The sequence below is a fragment of the Papilio machaon genome, chromosome 17 (assembly GCF_912999745.1).
Source record: "Papilio machaon chromosome 17, ilPapMach1.1, whole genome shotgun sequence".
Taxonomy (NCBI): domain Eukaryota; kingdom Metazoa; phylum Arthropoda; class Insecta; order Lepidoptera; family Papilionidae; genus Papilio; species Papilio machaon.
Genome location: NC_060002.1, coordinates 3,147,033 through 3,169,740, shown reverse-complemented (window position 1 = coordinate 3,169,740; position 22,708 = coordinate 3,147,033). Strand labels below are relative to the sequence as shown.

Here is a 22,708-nt window from a genome sequence, read left to right as displayed (position 1 = left end):
TAAACGATATATAGCTAATATTAAGTATTTTTTCCCCAAAATATTGATAATTGAATTATTTTTTTTCTTCTACTCCAAATGCTTTATAACCTCTTGAAATTAAATAAATTAAAAAATAAAACGTCAAAAACTTGCTGTCGAAATTAGTGGAATTTTATAACCTATTTCATATAAAACATGTAAGTAAAACAGTTTTTTTTGGCGGGAACTCCAAAAAGAGCGCGCGTTGTTCGAATTTTTTTTTTTCATTTTAATACCTATTTGATTATTTTTTCCTTAAAATTAAGTGTAAATAGTAGAAATTAGAAGTAGTGACCCTTAGAAATGGAGGGTAACGAGGGGGGCGGGGATAACCCGCCCACCTCATCACATAAACGCCTTCGCGTTAAGGATCGTGGTGGTGGTGACCCCAAGATGGACATTGGCGGTGGCGGTGAGCGTAATGACTCTTATTTACCGTTTTTTAAGCCAAATTATAAAAGACTGTATCCAGAGAATTCTGTTAATACTGAATTCAAAGTATTTGTCGAAGCAATCAATAAAGACAGACTGGGCAACAAGAGCCCCACTTATTTAAACCACATTTTTGCAAATGAAATTAAAGGTGTGACGGCAATTCAACGAGTGAATGCCAATAAAATTGCAGTTATTTTTAAACAGTATAATACAGCAAATAACTTTATTAACAATTCATCTTTCCTAAATAAATATGAAATGAAAGCTTTCATTCCTGCTGCACAGATTGAAAAGACAGGAATTATAAGATTTGTACCAGCTAACATATCAAATAAAGAGTTATACAGTAGGCTATCGTCAAAATATGAAATTATCGCAATCAGAAGATTTTCAAAAAAAGTAGGAAATGAGTATGTTCCTTTACAAACTGTAAGCATTACTTTTCTGTCTAATATTCTACCAGATAATGTTCAATACGACTTATTCTCTTATAGGGTTTTTGAATATATACCACCATTGCAACAATGTTTCAAATGTTTCAAGTTTAATCACTCAGCTAAAATCTGTAACGGTAAACAAAGATGTTCAATTTGTGGAGGTGAGCACTTATATAAGGAATGTGACAGGCCCACTGAAATTTGTTGTACAAATTGCAGCGGACCTCATCTTGCGATTTCAAAAGTATGTCCAGTTAAAATGAAGAAAATTATGGAAAAAAGAACTAAAATTACTTATGCAAGTGCTACTTCAACTAAGCAAATGAATAACAATGACTTTCCCCCACTTCCAACATCAAAAACACCTGTATATAATAGTGTAAATAACTCTGTAAATAAACCTGTATATAATTCTGTAAATAAGCCTGTAAATACACATGTAGATAATGTTAATAAACAAGATTTATTGCCTGTAGAAAATATTAAAAATCAAATTGTCTCCAACAATGATGTACTTATGGCCCTTGTACAGACATTGGTGGAGCTTGGCAATAGGGGTGATAATTCACCTACTACATTGAAAACAATTAAAGATATCTTAATTAAAAATCTAAAATAATGGATCTAGGTCCTACACAGTCTAAGTTACGCATTGCTCAGTATAACATTCAAAGTGCCAATAGTAAAAAACCTTTGCTCATTCAATTCTTACAACAACAAAACATTGATATATGCCTACTTAACGAAACTTGGTTCAAAGATAACAAATTTAAAATACCAGGTTACAATATTTATAACAGAAATTCAAACAATAGTCATAATGGTGTGGCAATATTAATTAAGCCATACCTCAAGTACAATATTATTAACACTAGATTCTATGAGGACATTCAAACTGCTGCTCTATCTTTATCAACGGTAAGTGGTAATTTGACTGTTCTTTGTGTTTATTGTCCGCCTACTAGTCGTCACATCAGATTAAATAGATTACATAGTATAATTAATAATCTCCCAAAACCAATATTTGTAAGTGGTGACTTTAATGCTCATCATATAGCATTTGGTTGTTTATCTAGTAAAAGTCGAGGCCATACCTTATTTAATATTATTGACGACTTAGATTTATGTATTTTAAATGATGGTAGATTTACAACTGTCAACCGCCCCAGACAAAATCCTTCTGCTATTGATGTTAGCTTCATCAGTGCTAGTCTTGCATCTATGTGTGAGTGGTCTGTCCATGACAATGCAATGGGAAGTTATCATTTCCCTACAATAACAGAAATATCCTTAGCTATTGATAAATATTACATTGGTTCACCAGTAGACAGATTTTTATATAAAAAGGCAGATTGGACTAAATACAACACTCTTTCCAAAACAGTTTTCGATAAATTTATCCTTAATTCAGATGACCCTATATTAACATATAATGCTTTCTGCTCTCGTTTGGATACATTAAAAACTATGACGATTCCTAAACTTACAAAATCCAACAGTTTCAAAAGCAGATTGCCATCACCCTGGTGGAATGATATTTGTGAACAAAGTGTTATTGCATCTTATAATGCTTTAAAATTATATAGAAACGTACCGTCCATGGAGAATTATATTAACTATAAAAAAAAGGATGCACAGAAAAAAAGAACGATAGCAGAGCAGAAAAAAATTGGTTGGAATAATCTAACTAATACTTTTAGTAGAACAACACCCATTAGTAAGATTTGGAATTTACTTAAAATGTTTAAAGGTGTTAAAACTGGCAATAGGTCATATAGAGATGAATTTATTCCCTCATTTTTGGATAACTTAACCGATAATAGTAATTTAAGTGAAACTAGTAACCTGAATATTTATTTTAATTTAAATAATGACAATCAAAATTCAAAATTTTTATTAGAACCCTTTACATGGACAGAGTTTAGAATAAGTTTACAATCTAGGCGTAATACAACACCTGGTATGGATGACTACCCTTACCTACTGATTAAAAATCTAGATGAATCGGTACAAAAATTATTTCTAGATATCCTAAATCTACTTTGGCTTAACAACTGTATTCCACAGGCGTGGAAAACACAGTGTGTTATTCCAATTCTCAAACCAGACAAAGCACCAGAACTTGCTAGCTCATATAGACCAATCTCCTTATCTTCATGTCTTGGCAAAATTTTTGAAACAATGATAAAAGTCCGTCTTGACTGGTATGTTGAAGCTAATAACATCATTCCCAATGTTCAGTATGGCTTTAGAAGAGGGCGTAGCTGTGCTGATAGTTTCATCTCTTTAATATCTGATCTGAAACATGGAAAAGAAAAAAACTTACATACTGTTTGTATATTCCTCGATGTTCAAGGTGCCTTTGACAGTATAGATCCTGGTATACTTGTGAAAGTTATGTCAGGGTTAGGAATACCCGGACAACTCTGCAAATGGATATATGATTTCTTGAATGAAAGGACAGTTTATGTTAAATACAATAATATGTTATATGGTCCAAAAACTGCCTCAAAAGGCACAATGCAAGGTGCTACCTTATCCCCATTATTGTATAATATTTATACAAGTGAAATATGTAAATTTATAGATACTGAAAATAATAATGTAAATATTTTACAATTTGCAGACGACATTGTTTTGTACAGTAGTAGTTATAATTTACAAGTAGCAATAGACAGTATTAATATTGCTTTATCTCAATTGTTCCACTATTACAATAACATTTTACATTTAAAAATTAACCCATCAAAGAGCAATGTTATGATCTTCAGCAAGGATACACCAATGTATAATGTCATTTATAATGGTGAAATTATAAACAGGATATCCAGCAAAAAGTTTTTAGGAATAATAATAGACCAGAAATTAAATTTTGAATTGCATATTAATCACATTTCCAAAAATGCTTTAAGAGGTTTAAATGTCATGAAATGCCTTGCTGGAGTATCATGGGGTGCAGACCCCAAAATTCTGTCTTTAATATACAAATCGATTGTAAGAAGTCATTTTGATTATAGCTCTCTAGCTTATTTGAATAGCCCACATGTAAATAAACTTGATGTATTACAGAACAAAGCTTTGAGAATAATATCTGGTGCAATGTGCTCAACTCCCATAAGGGCCATGGAAGTTGAGACAAAAGTTATGCCATTAATCTTGAGACGACTCTTACTTGCTCACAGATACTGCCTCAAATTACTATCTTCTAATAATATCCAAATAGTTAAAAAAATTGCACCCTACTTACACATTACTCCTCCTTCATTATTAGAAGGAATGACACTTGTTAACAAATATGCACCCCCTTTATCTCTAATATATATGGAAATAGATAATAATTATAAAAAGACCTGTAAACAGTCCCTTTGGCCATGTTACTCTAACAGTTATCACTCCATTTTACATCCTGTAAATATTATCTCAAGTTCAATTAATAATAATTCTGATATGATGCAGTTTTTGTCACAAAATAATACATATTATACTATATATACTGATGGTAGCAAAGGGGATAACCATGTTCATGCAGCTCTTTATGATTCAAAGGCTGGGTTTTCTCAGAGCTTTGTTTTAAATGAATCTTGTTCCATCTTTACTGCAGAGGCTTATGCTGTTTATCAGGCCTTACTGCGAATTTCTGTAATTAATAACTGTAAATATTTTTTAATAATAACTGATTCTTTAAGCTTGATTAAGAGTCTAAGTAATGTTTCTGTAAATTACAAAACCAATTACATCTTGTATAATATAAAAGAACTATTGTATAAATATTATCTTATGAATGTAAATATAGCTTTTATGTGGGTGCCTTCACATAAAGGCATAACCGGCAACGAAAACGCTGACAAAGCTGCCTGTAAAGCTATAAACAGTATTGACGCTACAGACTTATTATCCGTTCCTTTTACCGATTATTATGTAAATGTTAAGGAAAACATTTATACTTTATGGACCGAAATGTGGAAGAAAGACCAAGAAAACAAGGGAAAATGGTATGGAAGTATCCAAGATAGCCTACCTGTTAAACCATGGTATGACAGATTTAAAACTAATGAAAGTCGGGATTTCATTACAACAATAAACAGATTGAGATTTGGCCATAATACTGCGCCGTCACACCTAGCAAGACTCGGCATTGTTACAAACGACCAATGTATTTACTGTCAAGCAGAAGAAGGAACGATCCACCACATTATTTTCGATTGCCAAAGTTTCCTAATTCAAAGACTTGTGCTGGCTAGTGAACTTAGTGTTACCAATGCATTTAAGTGTATTTCTTCCTCCCGCCCACCGCCACTTAACATTTTACTTCAAGATCCAACAACATATAAACCCATTTATAACTACATTAAAAATACAATTCAAACAATTTAAACGACGAATCTTAGTGAAGTGAAGTGTAGTGACTCCAAAGTAATGAACACTTTCCAAATAAGATGTGACCTAAAGGTCTATGTTACCAGGTCATAAAATTAAAAAAAAAAAAAAAAAGTAAGTAAAACAAAGTCAATAAATGTAATTTTAAATGCAATACAAAGAGGTATAAATCTAATGATTTATTAAAGTGTCATTGAAAGAAAACTCTTCAGCAAGATATAAAAATGGGTAAAGGTAAAAACTTTTTTGTGAAGAAACGAAAAGGCAACAAAAAAACTATTAATAAGAAAAGAAAAAAGTCTACCAAAGAAGTTGAGACTGTTAACAAAAAGGCAATATTCAATCGATATAAAAATAAACAAAAGGTGGAAGAAGAATTGATGAAAAAAAAGCAAATAGAGGAGAGATTTCGCAAAGCAAACACACATTTCTCAGATAGCGAAGAAGAAGAAGATACCTATAATCAACTTATTTCATGTTTTGTCAATCCTAGCAAAAAAAAGCGTGTAGTGGACAGCGAAAGTTCCGACAGTATTGATAGTGATGGATCTGATAATGATATACAATCAATAAATGGTGAAGTTAATGATAAAGATGATTCAAAAGAGTCTGAGGAAGAAGCTGTAACAAATGAAATTGTAATGGTAGGTAAGTTAACTTTTTTTGTTTACATATTAGTAGTAGTTATTTGAAGTTTTGCGTACTTCTATTTCTTATTTTTATTTGCTAGAAATTTTTGATACTTAATGAATCGTTTTTTTTGGGGGATTAATAATATGACCTGAAGAAGTGATATAGATCTAGTATATTTTATTTAATTATATTAACACTTTTTTTTAAATTCCAGATGGCTGATGATTGTGAAATGGAGACAGATATTGCTGATGATCCATTTACAAAACACTTTCAGTATGAACTTAGTGATGAACTATTGGTGTCTTTATCAAGTAGTTCACCATCAATGGACAATGTAACAAAAGGATGGCCAGTGCTCGGAAATTTAATTATTACTATTCCTAAGCCCGTTAGCACTGCAGCAGCTAAAGTGAAACCAATAATATCTATCCTAGAAGAAAAGACATACGCCCCAGAAGGAACTGTACCTAACCTAATTAATAATGTAGATTTTAACAAGCTATATATAAAATCACAAATACATGGTAACATTGTATCAGCAAATAAAACAAATCTTATAAAAAGAGATTTGGATTTAACAGATATTTTCACTCCATTACAAAAGGAATTATTCTCTATAATGAATAATTATCAAGATTTGTACTATCCAGAAAGAAGTTATAGTAATTCTGAAGAAATTCGTTATACATATTGTCTACATGTAGTCAATCATATGTTGAAAACTCGTATCAAGATTTTGCACCACAATTCCAAACTAGCCCGGAAATCTGATATGTCAGATGAATATAGGGATCAGGGATTAGTGAGGCCAAAGGTAAGACAGACTTCAAGTCTGCTGTAGCATTCTATAATGTTACATATATAAGCATAATTTGTTCTAATTAGTAACAAAAATGTATAAAAATTACAGGTTCTTATAATGGTACCATTTAAAGATGCAGCATATAGAGTGGTGAAAACATTAATAGATTTATTGGTACCAAAAGAATCTGGACAGGTTGTGAATAAAAACAGATTTGAAGAAGATTTCACTGGTGGTGAACTGCTGATGCCAACGAAAAATCCCAAACCAGAAGACTATGAGTTACTTTTTAGTGGCAACACTGAGGACACATTTAGATTAGGGATGACACTTACCAAGAAAACACTAAAGGTTGGGTTTTATTTTTATTTTTGTATGATGTGCTTATAATTGACTGTTTTTTTTAACATGATTAGTGGCACAACAATTTTTATATGTCAAAGTGAAGTAGCAAGGCAAGTTGATAACAAGGAATTAGTTACATTCTCGGATTTTTCGATTGTATAGAATAACTTTTTAAAGTATTGCCATCTTATAAAATTTAAGTATCACAGACAGAAAATATGAATGTCACACAAATGTGTCTTTTATCTTACTTCAGCGTTGTTGTTGTTGATGGTTAATTTTCATAATGTTTATTTCAGCTTTACACAGATTTCTATTCATCTGATATTTTAATAGCATCTCCGTTGGGACTCAGGATGATAGTGGGTGCGGAAGGTGAAGAGGACCGTGATTATGATTTCTTGGCTTCCATAGAAATATTGATAATGGATCAAGCCGATGTATTTTTGATGCAGAATTGGGATCATTTATTGCATGTATTGGATCATTTTCATTTGCAACCTAAAAAGACGCACAACACAGACTTTTCTAGAGTCCGATCATGGGCTGTTAATGGCTGGTCTAAATATTACAGGTATGTAACCGTTTATCAAGATGTGTGCCGCGTGGTTATCTTTTTAAAGGCGGATAACAAATTTTGCATTGGTGTAATCTTGAAACATCTAAGAAATTGTTATTACATATTAGCAACTAGTTTATTATTGTTGTTTTTCTTTCTTTTTCAGACAAACGTTAATCTTCTCCTCTGTGTCTTTACCTGAAATAAAGTCTGTAATCAATAGAAAGTGTCAAAATTACGCGGGTAAAGTTTTGTTGGCGAATCCAGTGGAGATTGGTAGCATTCAGCAAGTTATACTGCAAGTGCCGCAACTGTTTCATAGGTTTGTACAATTTTAGTATTTTACTTGTATTTTTACTGTTATAATGTATTTCCTGCAGATAGAAGTTCCTAGTTCCTATGTTCCTTTTATATGAGATATAGGTTCAGTTTTTTTATATTAAAAAATGACAAACGAGCGTGTGGCCATCTGAATTCGCCGAAATAGAGAAGAGCCCGCAGCCCATAGACATGGACTCTACTAAGCTGATCTCTGAGCTTTTCAGGGCTGTTTTTGAATTTTAGAGGACTACCCTTACTTTAGATCCACATCATCTAGTGGCGTTACTTTTGATTTATATATCCTTTTCATTTTATAATATTGGAGAAATACGTTAGAATATGTCAAAGCAGGAACAACAATGTCTATATCTTTAGTTACTTAGTAGTAAGATACAACAATACCATTTAAATTGTGTTTTTTTTTCAGATTTAATGCGACGTCTCCAATGGCGGCTGTAGAGAGCAGATTTGAATACTTTGTGAAGGAGATTCTGTCCAAACAACGCGATACGCTGATGAGCCACACCCTCATTTATGTGCCGAGTTACTTTGATTTCGTTAGAATAAGAAATTATTTTAAGAAAGAAGATATTAGCTTCGTACAAATATGCGAATATTCTAAGGTTAGTTGTTTGTTTTCAACACAAGTAATGTAACGTGTTGTTACTCATCTTAATATAAGCACATGTCCATTTTCTATGCAGGATGGTAAAATAGCGCGCGCTAGAGACATGTTCTTCCACACTGAAGCTCATTTCTTGCTGTACTCCGAGAGAGTCCACTTCTTCAGAAGGTTCAGGATAAAAGGCATCCGACATATTATATTTTATCAACCACCTACATATCCCCATTTCTATTCTGAAATGTGTAACCTCATGCAGGTATTCATTTTATATTTATTTTAATATATATTTTTTCATCTACTTATTTAGTATTGCACCAATCGATCGGGTCATTTGTGCAGCATCTAATGCTGTTGCGGACTCTACCACTGTTAAAAATATTTATTTATGGTGATGAAAGCTTGATATTGATGTTATTGATTATATTATTTATTGGAACGAAGTTCCTTATCGCGCGTTGTAAAAGGGGGCTAGACGGAAAAAATTCTTACGAAAAGTTGTCACGACACTTTTTGCTATAGACCAATGAGCACTACTTCACCATGGCAACGACGTGGCAATATATAACGAAAATTCATAGAAATAAAATGTACTTCTTGTGAAGACTTAAGGTTTTTATTCATAGAATAAACATTGGTTCATTCACTAATTAATAGAAAGGAACTTCGTTCCATCCGGGTGTCCCTTGACACCTCTCAAGTTTTTTTTTATTTGTAGGAAAGTAACCAAAACAAATATGGCGGCAGTGAATGCAATATGACAGTGACAACTCTGCATTGTAAGTATGACGCGCCGCGCGTGGCCGCCACGCTCGGGGCCGCTCGTTTTGCGCGACTTGCCGCCTCCGACAAGGCCGTGCACATGTTTGTAACTGGAGACTAATAAATTTGTCATGTTATTTAAAATACTTTTTATTTCTCACCCATTCTTTGTTGTTTATATTCTATTAATGTTAAAAAAAAAACCTTCATAGATTGTTTACGAGTATTATGTTCATGAATTGAATTGATAGCTGTAATTTTATATTCGTTTAAAATTATGACAATTTTTTAAAACTGGGAAAGCAAAAGATAATAGAAAAGAAACCAAAGTATCGTTTAAGGCAAATTTGGTCATTTTATTTATTATAACTTATTTACTACAGAAAATACAAAACTATGTTTTAAGACATAAACTTGTAAACCACAGTAAATATTAACTAAAACATCCAAATATTGAACGCAGAGTTAACATTCGGTAATGCTCTTTGTTGCATTTTCTAATTTAAAGTGAGAAGTGGGTATTTAAATATTTTTTCGCGTCATGCTACCTTGCTGTGTATTTTTTTGTAACTATTACCCACCTACATACCTTTTACGTGGATATTTTAGCTCGCCTTTCCATATTTAGCTAGAAAAAGCAAAGTTCTGTCTCAAGCATCCAGTATTTGAGGTAAGTGCCAAACAATCGATTCTCCTTCTCGTATACTCAGATTTGCAATTTTGCCTGAGCTATAGAAAAGAGCTCTTGTCACGTACAATTTCCCCTTAACGTTCTTATTTGAGCCTTATCTTTGAAGTATATTTCGCTAATCCACGCTAAATACAGTAAGGCTTTCCTTCCTATTCAATTTTTGTGTAATTAATTTGCACACTAATTAATATTAACGCTGCGTAATATATTAAAACTGTAATATATAAACATTAAGATTTTAAAAGAAGTGAAGAGGTCGAGTATTTAATTTTTTTTTAACACTAATCTTAATTTTTTTTTAAACATATCAGTTACCGGAAATCACCTTAGCTATAGTACTTTTGCCGCGAAATTTATGTGCATTGTTCCTTTTACATATAAAAGAATCTACACCCATTAAAGTTTTTAATTATAAATTCGGACTTTTACGTATCAAATAGAATATTTGGACTTTTGCATCACGTTCAAACTTTTCAAATAAAACTTCACACTTGTGATTAAATTGCCGTACGTATGATCAATATATGAGTTCTAATACTAATAAATAAAAATAACGTACGCTTTGACTAGTACACATGAGATTAAAATGTTCTGCAATTTCTTTGGTTATATTTTTTTCTATTGAAATAATTCGCTGAGTCAAAGACATCGAGATCCATTGTTTAGATCGGAAACTTCGAAATTTATAAACCCAATAAAAAGTAATTCAATGATATATGATCTTTCCCAAAATATTAAATGTTATTGCGGTACTAATATGCCCCTGAAAATAAATTATGCGTGAAACCTCGGCAAAAAAGGAAATATAAATCGACAGTGGCATAAAAATAAATAGCTAAAAAAATATTATTTATAGTCTGTGTACTTGAAGTCGTAATTATTTTATTTTTATAACTGGCCGTTATTTAATATTATTTATTCGTTGTATTTTAATTAACTAAATAAAGACCATAATCCTACTCAGTTTAATTATCAATAACATTTTAATATTTTATACGTTACTTTATTATTAACTATGATGGTGTGTATTTCAATCATAGAAATAATTAAAAAATTACTTTATTTCGTAACTATTTTAAAATACAATTCATTCGTCAATAATAAATAGGAAAACATATTCACCACATATTAAACAATTACAAAATATAGCTCTACAACAACTTTTTTTGCTAAAATATATTTTAATGTATTCAAAATGATATTCAGTTTTACGAAGCATATAAGAAATTAATCTTAGTCTTTAAAACTCTTGTGATAATTTTACATTAAAAAATTTAAAAGTTAATTAAAATAAAAACAATGTTGAATATCTTAACTAAATATTTTGTATGACTGAGATATAACTTGAAAGTTTAAATCCAATGATATTGTAAATTAAGTGGCAGTTTTTATTAGGCTCTATCTATTGTAATACTTATGAATAACAAACAATATTGGTATTCAGTTATGTATAAATAATTTCATTTAAAATATTAGGCTCTAAAAACCTGCTTTAAGTTTAAATAAGATACATCTTTAAAACTAATAACATTTACCTTTGGTATTACATTCGACTAGAACTGCTTTAGCAGTCGATTACAACAAAACACTATAGATACGTTTGAACACAAAGTTAAAAACGTTATATTTTTTTATTAATTTCTTTCTAATTAATCCTACCACAAACAAATCACAATTTACAATTACACTCCATATAAGCTAATGGCAATTTCATTTTCTCACTTTCAATACATTTGTTTAATGTTTAATTTAAACTACACTTTAATAAGTTTATTATATTCATTTCGATTCACGTTAGACAGTCTGTTATAGAAGATGATTTGTTCTGGTTCCTATACGTCATGTATTGATGTCTGTGTCGTTGGTTCCGGAATTATTGGAAGTGAAATTAACAGACTTGATGTGTTGAAATGAAGAGTTATTCGTTAAATTGGCGGGAGATTCAAAATCTAGGCCCGTATCGTCTGTTGTATTCACATAAGTTGGCTCTAGAAGATTCGGTGGTAATGAATATGTGACGTTCTCGTTCACTGAGGTATTGCTTCGTCCTGCAAAAGATAAATTTATATTTTAATTAACTTATATATTTGTTTTAGTAGAAGATGTGCAGATCACGCAAACAATGGGAACAGGACAGGGTGATCTTTCTATTTTTATGTAGAGATTAAATAGAAAAGTGTTTTTGTTTTCTAGAAGTTTGGATTTAAAATTCATTTACAATTTCTTGCTGAGAGGAATAATAAAGCTTTAGTCTTGGGAATTTTAGTCAGAGATAAAAACGCTTTGCTGCCACTGCACTGCAGTTATGTAATCTCTTTCATAATCAGATCAGACTGTCAGACCTAGCTTGACTTGCCCATTTAAGTTTTGTTTTGTTAAAAAGTTAAAAAAACCCTAGAAAATTCTGTAACAGTTTTTTTTTTATATTTTATCTCTTCAATTATTTGAACCCTAAACACAGTCATTGCAAGACGCACTAGACGCATTTTCTCTATGAAAACATCAAATAAATATAGTCAGAGCGTGAATTAGAATCTTAAGAGGGAAACGGATATAAATAAATCGTTTTAAACCGCTCAATGAATATACATAACAATCTCTTGTATGTACACAAATTAAAATTAGATTAGATACAAATTAATCGAGTAGGTATTTAAACACCTTGGAATGTTGTGTGTTTATGAGTTACGAATTAAACAGGATGTGTTTATATTTTTAAGGTTATTAATTAGGCCTTGAAGTTTGTAGTTTACAATCATTAAGTTCACTATATTAAAAGCAGAATGATAGAATTTGTAACTGTAACTTTTTGGTAGTTGTCCCCGCCCGTTTTCGCTTTGGTGAATATTAATAAAGTTTTCTTCGTAAAAAAATTCAACTACTTTCATCTTACTTAATATTATAAATACAAATGCTTGAATGTTTGGATAAATGGATGTTTGTCAGAGGGTATCTGCTGAACCGATTAAGTTTTGTTTAATTCCACGCGGACGGAAACGCGATCGACAGCTCGTACAACAATATAATGATCTGGTTAAGAAAAGATATTTGCGTATTTTAAACTGAAATGATATTAAGGCAAGATCGATACTTCACTCCGGATAAGATTGCAACAGAGTATCGAGCCAGAACATATGCACCATCTAACTGAAGAACGTAAACATCGTCTTATCTCTGTGTAAACATTTAACACAGAGATTTTCAAGATGGGAATATCGAATCACATGAACGGTATTCTGTTTCGCAAACTAATTGTGGGTTGTGATGTACATAATATTAAGTTAACGTTTTTATGTCATCACAACAAACCCAGTCATCACTTACCAGTACACTCACTATCGCACTCAGAGTGCTTTTGAGTTGTCTGCCTTAGTGTAGCTTTTGTAATGTAAATATACTAAGAATACAATAAGTAACTCTGTTGACCAATTAACGACTCTTTAATAGTTGATTAACATGCACTGTTTTCATACAGTAGTATTTTATGTACTAAGATGTTGTATATTGGATTGATGATATACATGGATTGGATAGACATAAAATTCAGATTAGGTGATATGTATTTCAATTGGATAGAAAACATATATATAAGATACAGGCTTGTTATTATTGAGTTCGATGGATAGCAGATACGATTTATTCTTGTTAGAACTAATCGAATCATTTTCTTATTTGAAATCTTTGCAGATAGAAGCAAAATCTTTGCGATTTCCGTAGATTGAGGATAAAAGTAAGAACAATGTATTGTGTTGTGATCGGTTATGCAGGAGTGGCATTCAATCCGGGCGGTCCGTCTATTCTGGGCAATTCGAGCGAAATCACCGAGTGATTTATATCTTATAAACATGATCAGTGAATTGCCGAGTACTGGTTATTGTAGCTACCTGCACCTATATTTAGAGTTATTGCTGCGCCTGGCTAAACCAGCGCTCGCTCATTTCGCCTCCTCTCGACGTTTTACATCACTTCGAAGTTTAATTTATTATCCAGCGTATGTAATAAATCATGCGCATATGTGCTATAAATATAAAAAAAGTTTCTATCAATTTATTGTGAAAACCAGTGTTTAGATTAATCGTCTATTGTTAACTTATTTAAAGAAAAATATCACGATTTGGTCTGCCGCAATCAAAGCCAGTCTCAAGTTAAGTTTTTTTTGCATTTTTTTTAGATCTTATTTAAACTCGATGAGTGTGGTTCCAATAATATCACAGTAGATCAGAAATAGAAATCAATATAAAAGGATTATAACAGATAGGTAGTATAAGTTTGCAAAGAATATTATGACACCGGTAGCGTGTCGATCTTGTGGGCGAGCAGCGATATTCTTGCTTACGAAAGTGAAGCCTCAGTCCAGGAAACGGGTCACTTGCTTGGCTTCCTCTTTTATAAACACGTTGCATAATTGTAAAGTACGTCTGCAACATTGTGCCGACACCTTCATGCACATCTTTACATTTATAAGGTTTATTAAGGCTGATCCGGTCAAGGTAGTATTTTGTGCTAGTCTTCAGTTTAGAACACTAAAAATACTTGTAAAAAATTAAAATATAAAAAGTGTTAAATCGGTTTCCGCAGTAGCCGAAATATACAAGAATTATTCGCTTTATGTAATAAGATAATGTAAATATAGTTTGTGTTGATAAAACATAACAACAATAATCTGTTTGATGTGCCAGAATAGGTGCGGATAAAAGTGTAGTAAACATCAAATACCGTCGATCGCATAATGAAAACACAAAGCTCCTATAGTTTTTATTATCCTGTAATGTCTTTATAATTACACAAATAATTTAGCAGTTAATTTAATGCTGGCCTGTGCCAAAGTTGTTTAATAGTAGGCGCTAAAATTTTATGAAGCTTCGGCGGTTATTTATCACATTTCATTGCATAGTTATATTACTTCAAATAAATGTCACTCAAACAAAGATGTATGTTGTCTACCCTCAGTAATATTTAAATTAATCAGCTGTTACTATTCAAACTTCCGTTGTACAGAAAATTGTTATAATTAAATCTGATTCCATGATATGATCGACGAATATTTTTTTTATAAGAGAAGGGGTAAACTAGCGGCGAGAACACCGAGGAGGTCATTGACTCCAAGGGATATCAGAAACACCAGATGAACTGCAGATACGTTGACGGCCTTTGAGAAACAGAGAGGCACGCTCGATAGAGATATACTACGAGTATGATGAACAATGGAAATAAATCCTAATTACAATTAAGACGATGTTACGTTTCGTTCGATTTTTTGCTAAAAATTTATCCGCAATTCCTAACTTCTTAATAAATTGTTACCTGACTAGCTTTTAATCTTGCTTTGTTATTGTGATTGTACTGATTTGTGCATAAACCGTGTTACTAAACATAAACGTTATGATAGTAATTAGATAGTCAAAAGTTTTTGTTCTATTATATACCTGAATAAACCTTTTTTTAGTTGTAGAAGATGTGGAACAATCGACGACCGGAAAGCGAGTTGCTGTGAGCTTTTTATTGTAATTGTGTATTCTACATAACATGGGCAGAATTCATAATTGTGTACATACATAAATGGGAAAAGGAACTTGAATAGATTCACAAAAATATAAGACTAAGATTAAGACTGTAAACGTCATTACCTTGTGCATTTCTAAGTAATCCTAAGTTAAATGTGAATGCTATTTACATCGGGTATAAAGTCCTGTGAGTCATAAGTTCTTTAGCAATTAATCAAAAATAGAGGTTTGGTCTCATTTTCTTGCTAGGTTATCCATGTTATTCACATCGTGCACGTGTTAATTTTTATAGAAGCATATATTTACATATCAGTGTTGCTTAAAAGTTTTAAAGCATCGTGACCGCAGTGTCGTAGTCACTTAGTCGGATGGGTGTATGGGAAGCGTGTGGGTGTGACCTACCGGTGTCGGGCAATAAGCATGTGGGCATTGGTGTGGTGCTGGTTTGCCGGGGGACAGTGTGAGACACCTTGCGCTGCGCGTACTGCGCATCCTTGGGTTCCCAGAAGAACACGTAGTAGAGCGAGAGCATGATGGCGGCGAGTGACACGCAGAACACGTACACGATGACGGTCAGCACGCGCACGCTTTTGTTGTCGCGCTTCCGGGCGTAAAGCGCGTCCAGCACGACCTCGTGCCCGCCTGCCGCGCACGACCGCACGCTACCCACGCCGCTGCCCACGCCGCTGCTGCACGACTTGCCCGACATCGCTCTGGCACCGCCGCACCGCCGTGACCGAATGCAGCCGTACCGCACCGCCTTCTACCAAATCGGGTAAGTAGGGCGCGCTTATCGATATGCCCCAGTTAGGGTGCTCGGCCGCCGGGGTCACGCCGCCCGTGTCTGCCGCTTGACACCTCCTGACGCCGACTGCTGTTCCACTACAATGCCGCCCGCACCGGACTTCATTTGTTTATCCTTTAATTTCACGCCCGCTAATATGTGAATCTATTCCAGTTAGTGACGCAGCCGCCCGATCGCGATACGTCTGTCGTGCCCCCTCATCGCGCGTTTATTGTTCCTTCGGTTTATTTACACAAAACGTAAGAAAAACGATCGTTAGCACACTCACTTAAAGACGGCACGTAAAAACGGATGGGACGACCCTGTCGCTCGTGACACGTGTTATCGGTTTCAAGCGGTTCGGGATGCAAACGAAGTCAATTCGTAGGTTTGTTTGCAGTGACAGAAGCATCATTAGGGATGACAGGGCGCCGGGTGTCGGGGATGGGTCGGCGGCGCGGCGCCGTGGTTCCATTCGGCGCAGTCGCGCGCACCTCTCCGCGTTCCTGATCAATATTTGCAAACGAAATTTCGCGAGACTATTCATTCAAGAAATTTCTAAAGTAATCTTTTGTAGTAATGTTTACGCAAAAATATTGTAAATCTAATTTAACTGCTTGCTTTTACACGTGGAAACGTAAACATTTTGAAAATTTATTGTAAACAGTGCCGAGAAAATTTTAAAATATGGTACAAAATGATAATGTGGATATGAAGTGAAACGTTACAATAAATTACATATATGACCTTTCACAACATCATACTTAAGGCGCACAACATGTCATATTTTAGCGGTTATTTATTTGTTAAAGTTTCAGATTTGCGGTAGACTGATATAGAATTCTCTTCTTTTAAACAAATTGTTCTGAAATGCTCACATGAATTAGATTTAAAGGATTTTTATATTTCATTAAATAAAAAAAACAGATACGTATCGAACTGCGACTATAGAATTGATACGAGTCCTTTTGGCACTGAGTTATTCTTATAACCTTATTTTAAGTACATTACAGTTTTGAGTAGCAGGTGTGTTTAATTGTCTGTGGGACGATAATGTCTGAAAAGAATATATACGATAACAATAAGACTTATTTAAGCTGTTCCACATTCGTGGTGAGGCAGTTAAAGTGGGTCAGTGAGGGCTTTGATCGGATGCAGCGCACTATACAATGTAGGTTGCTCCGTACACGCTCACATTGTAGGCTTCACTCTTAACATGATCATGTTTTAGAGTTTAAACTATGGTCAATGCATCGTATATAGTTATTACATTTCATATCGACACTGGTGATAAATATGGTACCTATATAAAAATCCCTGTCTCGATCTGTTATTTGCTGTAAATAAACTGTTTACTTAAGAATATAATATTATTAAAATTTACTTGTACAAATGTACTTAAGGTAACATTAGTACATATCTTGCTTTTCTAGTCCATATGTGTTTTTCAATGAATGTAATGTCTTATATTGTATAATGGATACTCTAAATAAAAATGAGATCTCCCGAAACAGTAGCTCTATAGACAATGGGAATCCTTTGTGCCGAATGACTAATTTACTAACACTAAGAGCGTCGGTGGCTCAGGGGTTAAACACTTGATTTGTAATCTGCAGGTCATGGGTTCAAATCCCGTCATGTACCAATGTCAATTTTCGATTTACATATGTAGGTATATTTATCCGATGTTCTTACGATGCAGAGAACAGCCGATTGGTCAACAAATAAGACGCCGCAAGTGGTTATGGATTGGCCATACGCTTCGTCGGGATCCCAGTCATATTCCCAGGGAGGCCCTGGAGTGGATCCCGCTAGGAACAAGAAGACGTGGTCGCCCTAAACAAACCTGGCGGCGCTCAGTGGCAGCCGACATGAAGACAGTCGGGCTGACATGGCTCGAGACCAAACGCAGAGCCCAAGATAGAGTGAGCTGGCGACGTACTGTGGACGCCCTCTGCCCCACTACGGGGACATAGGACTTTAAGTAAAGTAAGTTACGATGAAGGAATACAACGCTATGCAACCAGTACTGGGCCGACGTGGATGACTAAGACTAGTCCCCCCTTACTGAGGGTAGGCTCCTAGCCCCTTAATGGGAACGTATAATGAGCTAATGATGATGATGAATGACTAATTTCATAAAACCACTAGCTGTTTCCCGCGACTCCGTCCGCGTGATATTTAAATATAATAAGAAAAAAAGTTTTAATTAGTAGTCTAGAAAAGAGACTCATTTCATTTGTAATGCTCATAGGGAAGCTATTGTAATAATATTAATTGGATCCCAAGAAACCTTTCGCGCCTAAACTGATACTGGTAAACCTGTAGGTACTTTGTACAAATATCTGCTTAACTACACCCACGCCGCGAATATCTGAATAGTGAGAAAATTTTGGGTTTTCATTAGGACTAGCTTATGGATCATAATCCCAAATGATTGAATCATTAACTACACGACACTATAAAATTTAGTCGCTTTGAGTTAAACAAGCTACGGAATTAAAAATACTATTACTTCACACTACAATTCTACGCTAATTCTAAAATCAATAAAGAAAATCGATTAGTAACTTCGGCGTTTGGAACTCTTAAATAGTTTAGAGCTAAGCTAAGCTAACATAATAAGATTGTAGCATTCAATTATTCTGCTTTTGAAACTATAAAAGTATGAATATAAAATAGCTAACACTTCAAATTGGTTTATAATAAATATTGATTTCTCGGAAATATCGGATGCCATGACCCGATCTTTTAAAGGCTTCTCAGTTCTAGATTAGATGCACGTCTTTACACCCTTTACACAGAAAGGGAGCTTAGTGACAACACGAAACCACATTGAGCGGGTAGAGGCAAATGTGGTGATAACAACTTGCGAGGCTTCGCTGTAATCGTTATTTTGTTAACTGTGTAGCTATAGAAAATACCAGTTGCTCTTTTAAGCCGGACAACCATAGTAGTTTAACACAGTCCATGTATCATGTACTTTAGTATGATTTTTTTTAAGAAGCACAACAACATAGTATACGAAACTTACTTCAGTCATATTAATATTTATATTTATTCTTGTTACTATTAAATTTCAGCTTTCAAAGCGTTGGCTATAACTAATTCTGATATGAGGCTTTTTATGCATTGTTTCTTTGTAAATAATTCTGTTTAAGATTTTGAAACATGCCGAATGTAAAGTTTGTTAAATTATCATTAATAAAATAACTTTTTCTACTCTACTAAAGAACTATGACATGAGCTTTTCTTTTTAAACATAGCTTTTCAAGCTCTTGGAAAACGTAAATGCAGAAATTGAAAGAATAAGAAAGACTGTACCCCTATAACACTCTAGTGAAGATGCTTTATAGAAATAAATATGCGGAATGCATGTTGAAGATTTACCAAGGCACAAATTCTGAGATATTAAAAAGAGGAAAGATTTGATTATTATTTGCCTGCAGTGAATAGTGCTCCCAAATAAACCGATTTGAAAAATTCTTTCACTGGTGGGAAACTACACTAACCCCGGCTGATATAGGCTATATTTAATTGTTAGATTTTTATCACTTCGCGCGGACAAAGCCACGGGCAACTGCTAGTACCTCATAAAGTAAATGTTATGTTGTGACCACTGATTATTTGAAAATATTTTTTGACAACTGTAGTTTAATAGAGACTGCAACAACAACACCTATCGCTGAATGGTCTTTTCGACCGGTATGATGCTACGATTTAACAAAAGACAGGCGTAAATAAGTATTCCTTTTATTAAATAAATTCCTACTATTAGGTGACATTATTATATTTTTCGAAGGTTTAAGTTTCAACACAAAAAACACTTAAACAAGAATGGGTAAATTCAAAAGATTAATTAGTTAAATAGATTAACTTGCATTTAATTATAAGTGCGCATTGTTGACAAAAAAACTATAAGTTGGCAAAAAAAAAATCAAACATGTATTTTTTTTGTAATAGAGTGAGTATCGAATATTCCATAGCATTTAAACAATTTCTTTGATAGCTATAGGTTATTACTTATTATAATTGAAAACGTTTCGTTCCACAATCTAATTAATTAAGCGATAAATATTAGTTAGGCTCATTTACTTGATGACTTTTTCATAAACTAATTAAAAAGTTTATGTTATCGTATAATTTATTGACTTATATTTTGTCAAAATTAACATAATATGTATTAACATAATCTTACTAATATTATAAACTAGCGTTTACCCGCGACTCCGTCCGCGCGGAATAAAAAATAGAAAAGGGGGTAAAAATTATCCTATGTCCGTTTCCTGGTTCTAAGCTACCTGCCCACCAATTTTCAGTCAAATCGATTCAGCCGTTCTTGAGTTATAAATAGTGTAACTAACACGACTTTCTTTTATATAGATGCGAATGTTAGGATGTATGTATGGATGGATGGATGTGTATTAGAAGGTATCTCCGGAATGAGTCAACGGATCTTGATAAAATTTGGCATATATATAAAACATAGGCAGGAAGAACACATAGGCAATTAAGGCCTTTTTTAATCCCGTGCGAGCGGAGTTGCGGGCGGCAGCTAGCGACAAATAAAATTAACTTTTGATATCAAAAATTAATCAATATTGAGTTTCGGTTTGCAATATTATTGTTACTAAATGTATGATAAATTTTTATGGATATAGATTTAATATTTATATCCTAGCGGGTGTATATATATAGAGCGTCGGTGGCTCAGGGGTATAGAGCGTCGGTGGCTCAGGGGTTAAGCACTTGACTTGCAATCTGCAGGTCCTGGGTTCGAATCCCGCCATGTACCAATGTGTTTTTCGATTTTCGATTTACATATGTACATTTATCCGACGTTCTTACGGTGAAGGAAAACATCGTGATGCAACCTGCACATATCTGAGAAGAAATTCAATGATATGTGTGAAGTCAACCAACCCGCACTTGGCCAGCGTGGTTGACTATGGCCTAGTCACCCTTAACTTGGGGTAGGCTCCGAGCCCCTCGGTGGGGACGTATAGTGAGCTGATGATGATGATGATGGGGTGTATGAATTTATTAAATAACTAACTAGCTGACGCACGCAACTCTATCCGTGCGGAATTAAGAAAAAAAAAATAGTAGCCAGAGTAAATATTCGCATTTATAATATTAGTAAGATTTTAATAATAATAATAATAACTATTATTTATATTTATTACTAATATTTTTTTTTATATAATATATTTTGTTAATTTTTTTTATAAAATGTATTATATAAATAATAAGATAATAAATGAATAAGAATAATAATAATAAGACATTTAATCCGTTCAAAGACATTACAACACTTATAATACAATTAAAACATTAAAAGAAAATAAAACCTAAAGATCACTAATATAATTAAAACTAAGGACACGAAAAGTAATGTACATAAAAAAAAATAATAATAATAATTTTAGTGGACGCAATGAAAATAATGTTGTTGGTCCATATGAATTAAAAAAAAAACTTTATTAGTACTCTATGTGTTCTTTATTCCAGACTATGCTGTACATCCATGCCAAATTTAATTGAGATTCGTTGAGCCGTTCTGGAGACACCTTTTAACAAACATCCATTCATCCATCTAAAATTTCGTGTATGTAGAAGGATATTTAAGTAATTTTATTATCTAGATGTTTTAAAAATTAATGGTAATAATGCATGTATTTGAAAGTGATAGAGCAACATACCCAGGTAACCGAAATCATAGTAGTCATTTGTGTGGTTGTGCAGGGAAGAGTAATGGTCGGCGAGGTCTTGGCGGGCAGCGAGCCGGGCGCCGTCCACTGGCAACTCCGGCGACTTCCAGACGAACACGTAGTACACGGAGAGCAGGATGGCCGCCATCGACACCGACAGCAGGTACGCCGTTACCGTCAGCACGCGCACCAGCGTGCTTACGTTTTTCGGCCGGTACATATCCCGGCCGTCATCACCGCTACTGCCGCCGCCGCCGCCGCCGCCGCCGCCGCCGCTCTCCTTAGCACCCTCCTCATTCTGACCGTTGCCCGACATCGTCAGCTCTTATCCGTACATGTTTTCCTCTACCGCGTCGCCTACTCGTGCCGATTTTAAAATATAGCCGGTACGTGAAGTGGCGCGTGTGCCGATTCGCGGATGGGCCGAGCGAGTGCGGCCAAGTCCCGTGCGATGCGCGCACTTCTCCCGCGCTAAACCGATTAACTCTACGCGTCACGGACTCACGATACCTACGAGACATATTAAATTTAATACCCCACTAAAGATATCTATTCGGAGCCGACTTTGAAATTTATTCATGATACGGAAATAGACAAAAAAAAATATTGAGTTTACGATCGATTTTGAACTCATATTTAATTTGATTGCGTGAAAAAAACGAATAATTTGTTTACTTTAATATAAAAACTTGTTCGACATG

At 33.9% G+C, this 22,708-nt stretch overlaps 2 protein-coding genes across 4 annotated transcripts; one reads left to right on the top strand and one right to left on the bottom strand.

Moving 5' to 3' along the window:
* The first annotated feature begins 129 nt into the window (after window positions 1-129).
* Window positions 130-9,438, top strand: LOC106721500 (U3 small nucleolar RNA-associated protein 25 homolog). The gene is made up of 9 exons (XM_045681810.1): window positions 130-179; window positions 5,459-5,914; window positions 6,118-6,720; window positions 6,817-7,059; window positions 7,353-7,627; window positions 7,779-7,934; window positions 8,361-8,556; window positions 8,638-8,814; window positions 9,274-9,438. The coding sequence occupies exons 2-9, from the start codon at window positions 5,495-5,497 to the stop codon at window positions 9,436-9,438; spliced, it is 2,235 nt and encodes a 744-aa protein (XP_045537766.1). The 5' UTR covers window positions 130-179; window positions 5,459-5,494.
* Window positions 9,439-11,790: 2,352 nt separating this feature from the next.
* LOC106721524 (putative transmembrane protein INAFM2) lies at window positions 11,791-22,445 on the bottom strand. 3 transcript variants are annotated; one of them, XM_014516476.2, is made up of 2 exons: window positions 15,915-16,694; window positions 11,791-12,056 (listed from the first exon to the last, which is right to left on the bottom strand). In XM_014516476.2, the coding sequence occupies exons 1-2, from the start codon at window positions 16,219-16,221 to the stop codon at window positions 11,848-11,850; spliced, it is 516 nt and encodes a 171-aa protein (XP_014371962.2). In that variant the 5' UTR covers window positions 16,222-16,694; the 3' UTR covers window positions 11,791-11,847. The 3 variants fall into 3 exon arrangements, with proteins under 3 accessions (XP_014371962.2, XP_014371961.2, XP_014371963.1); XM_014516475.2 differs by lacking the exon at window positions 15,915-16,694 and adding an exon at window positions 21,999-22,445 and having other exon boundaries at window positions 11,793-12,056; XM_014516477.2 differs by having other exon boundaries at window positions 11,981-12,056; window positions 15,982-16,694.
* Between the last annotated feature and the right edge of the window lie 263 nt (window positions 22,446-22,708).

What these genes read in the sequence shown, in the direction of transcription:
- LOC106721524 (XM_014516475.2), bottom strand. Translation starts at nt 22,323, where the DNA reads ATGTCGGGCAACGGTCAGAATGAGGAGGGTGCTAAGGAGAGCGGCGGC. An exon ending in CTATGATTTCGGTTACCTGG is followed by an intron (nt 12,057 to 21,998) that starts GTATGTTGCTCT and finishes TATCTTTTGCAG; the next exon opens with GACGAAGCAATACCTCAGTG.
- LOC106721500 (XM_045681810.1), top strand. Translation starts at nt 5,495, where the DNA reads ATGGGTAAAGGTAAAAACTTTTTTGTGAAGAAACGAAAAGGCAACAAA. An exon ending in GTGCCGCAACTGTTTCATAG is followed by an intron (nt 7,935 to 8,360) that starts GTTTGTACAATT and finishes TTTTTTTTTCAG; the next exon opens with ATTTAATGCGACGTCTCCAA. An exon ending in AAATATGCGAATATTCTAAG is followed by an intron (nt 8,557 to 8,637) that starts GTTAGTTGTTTG and finishes TTTTCTATGCAG; the next exon opens with GATGGTAAAATAGCGCGCGC.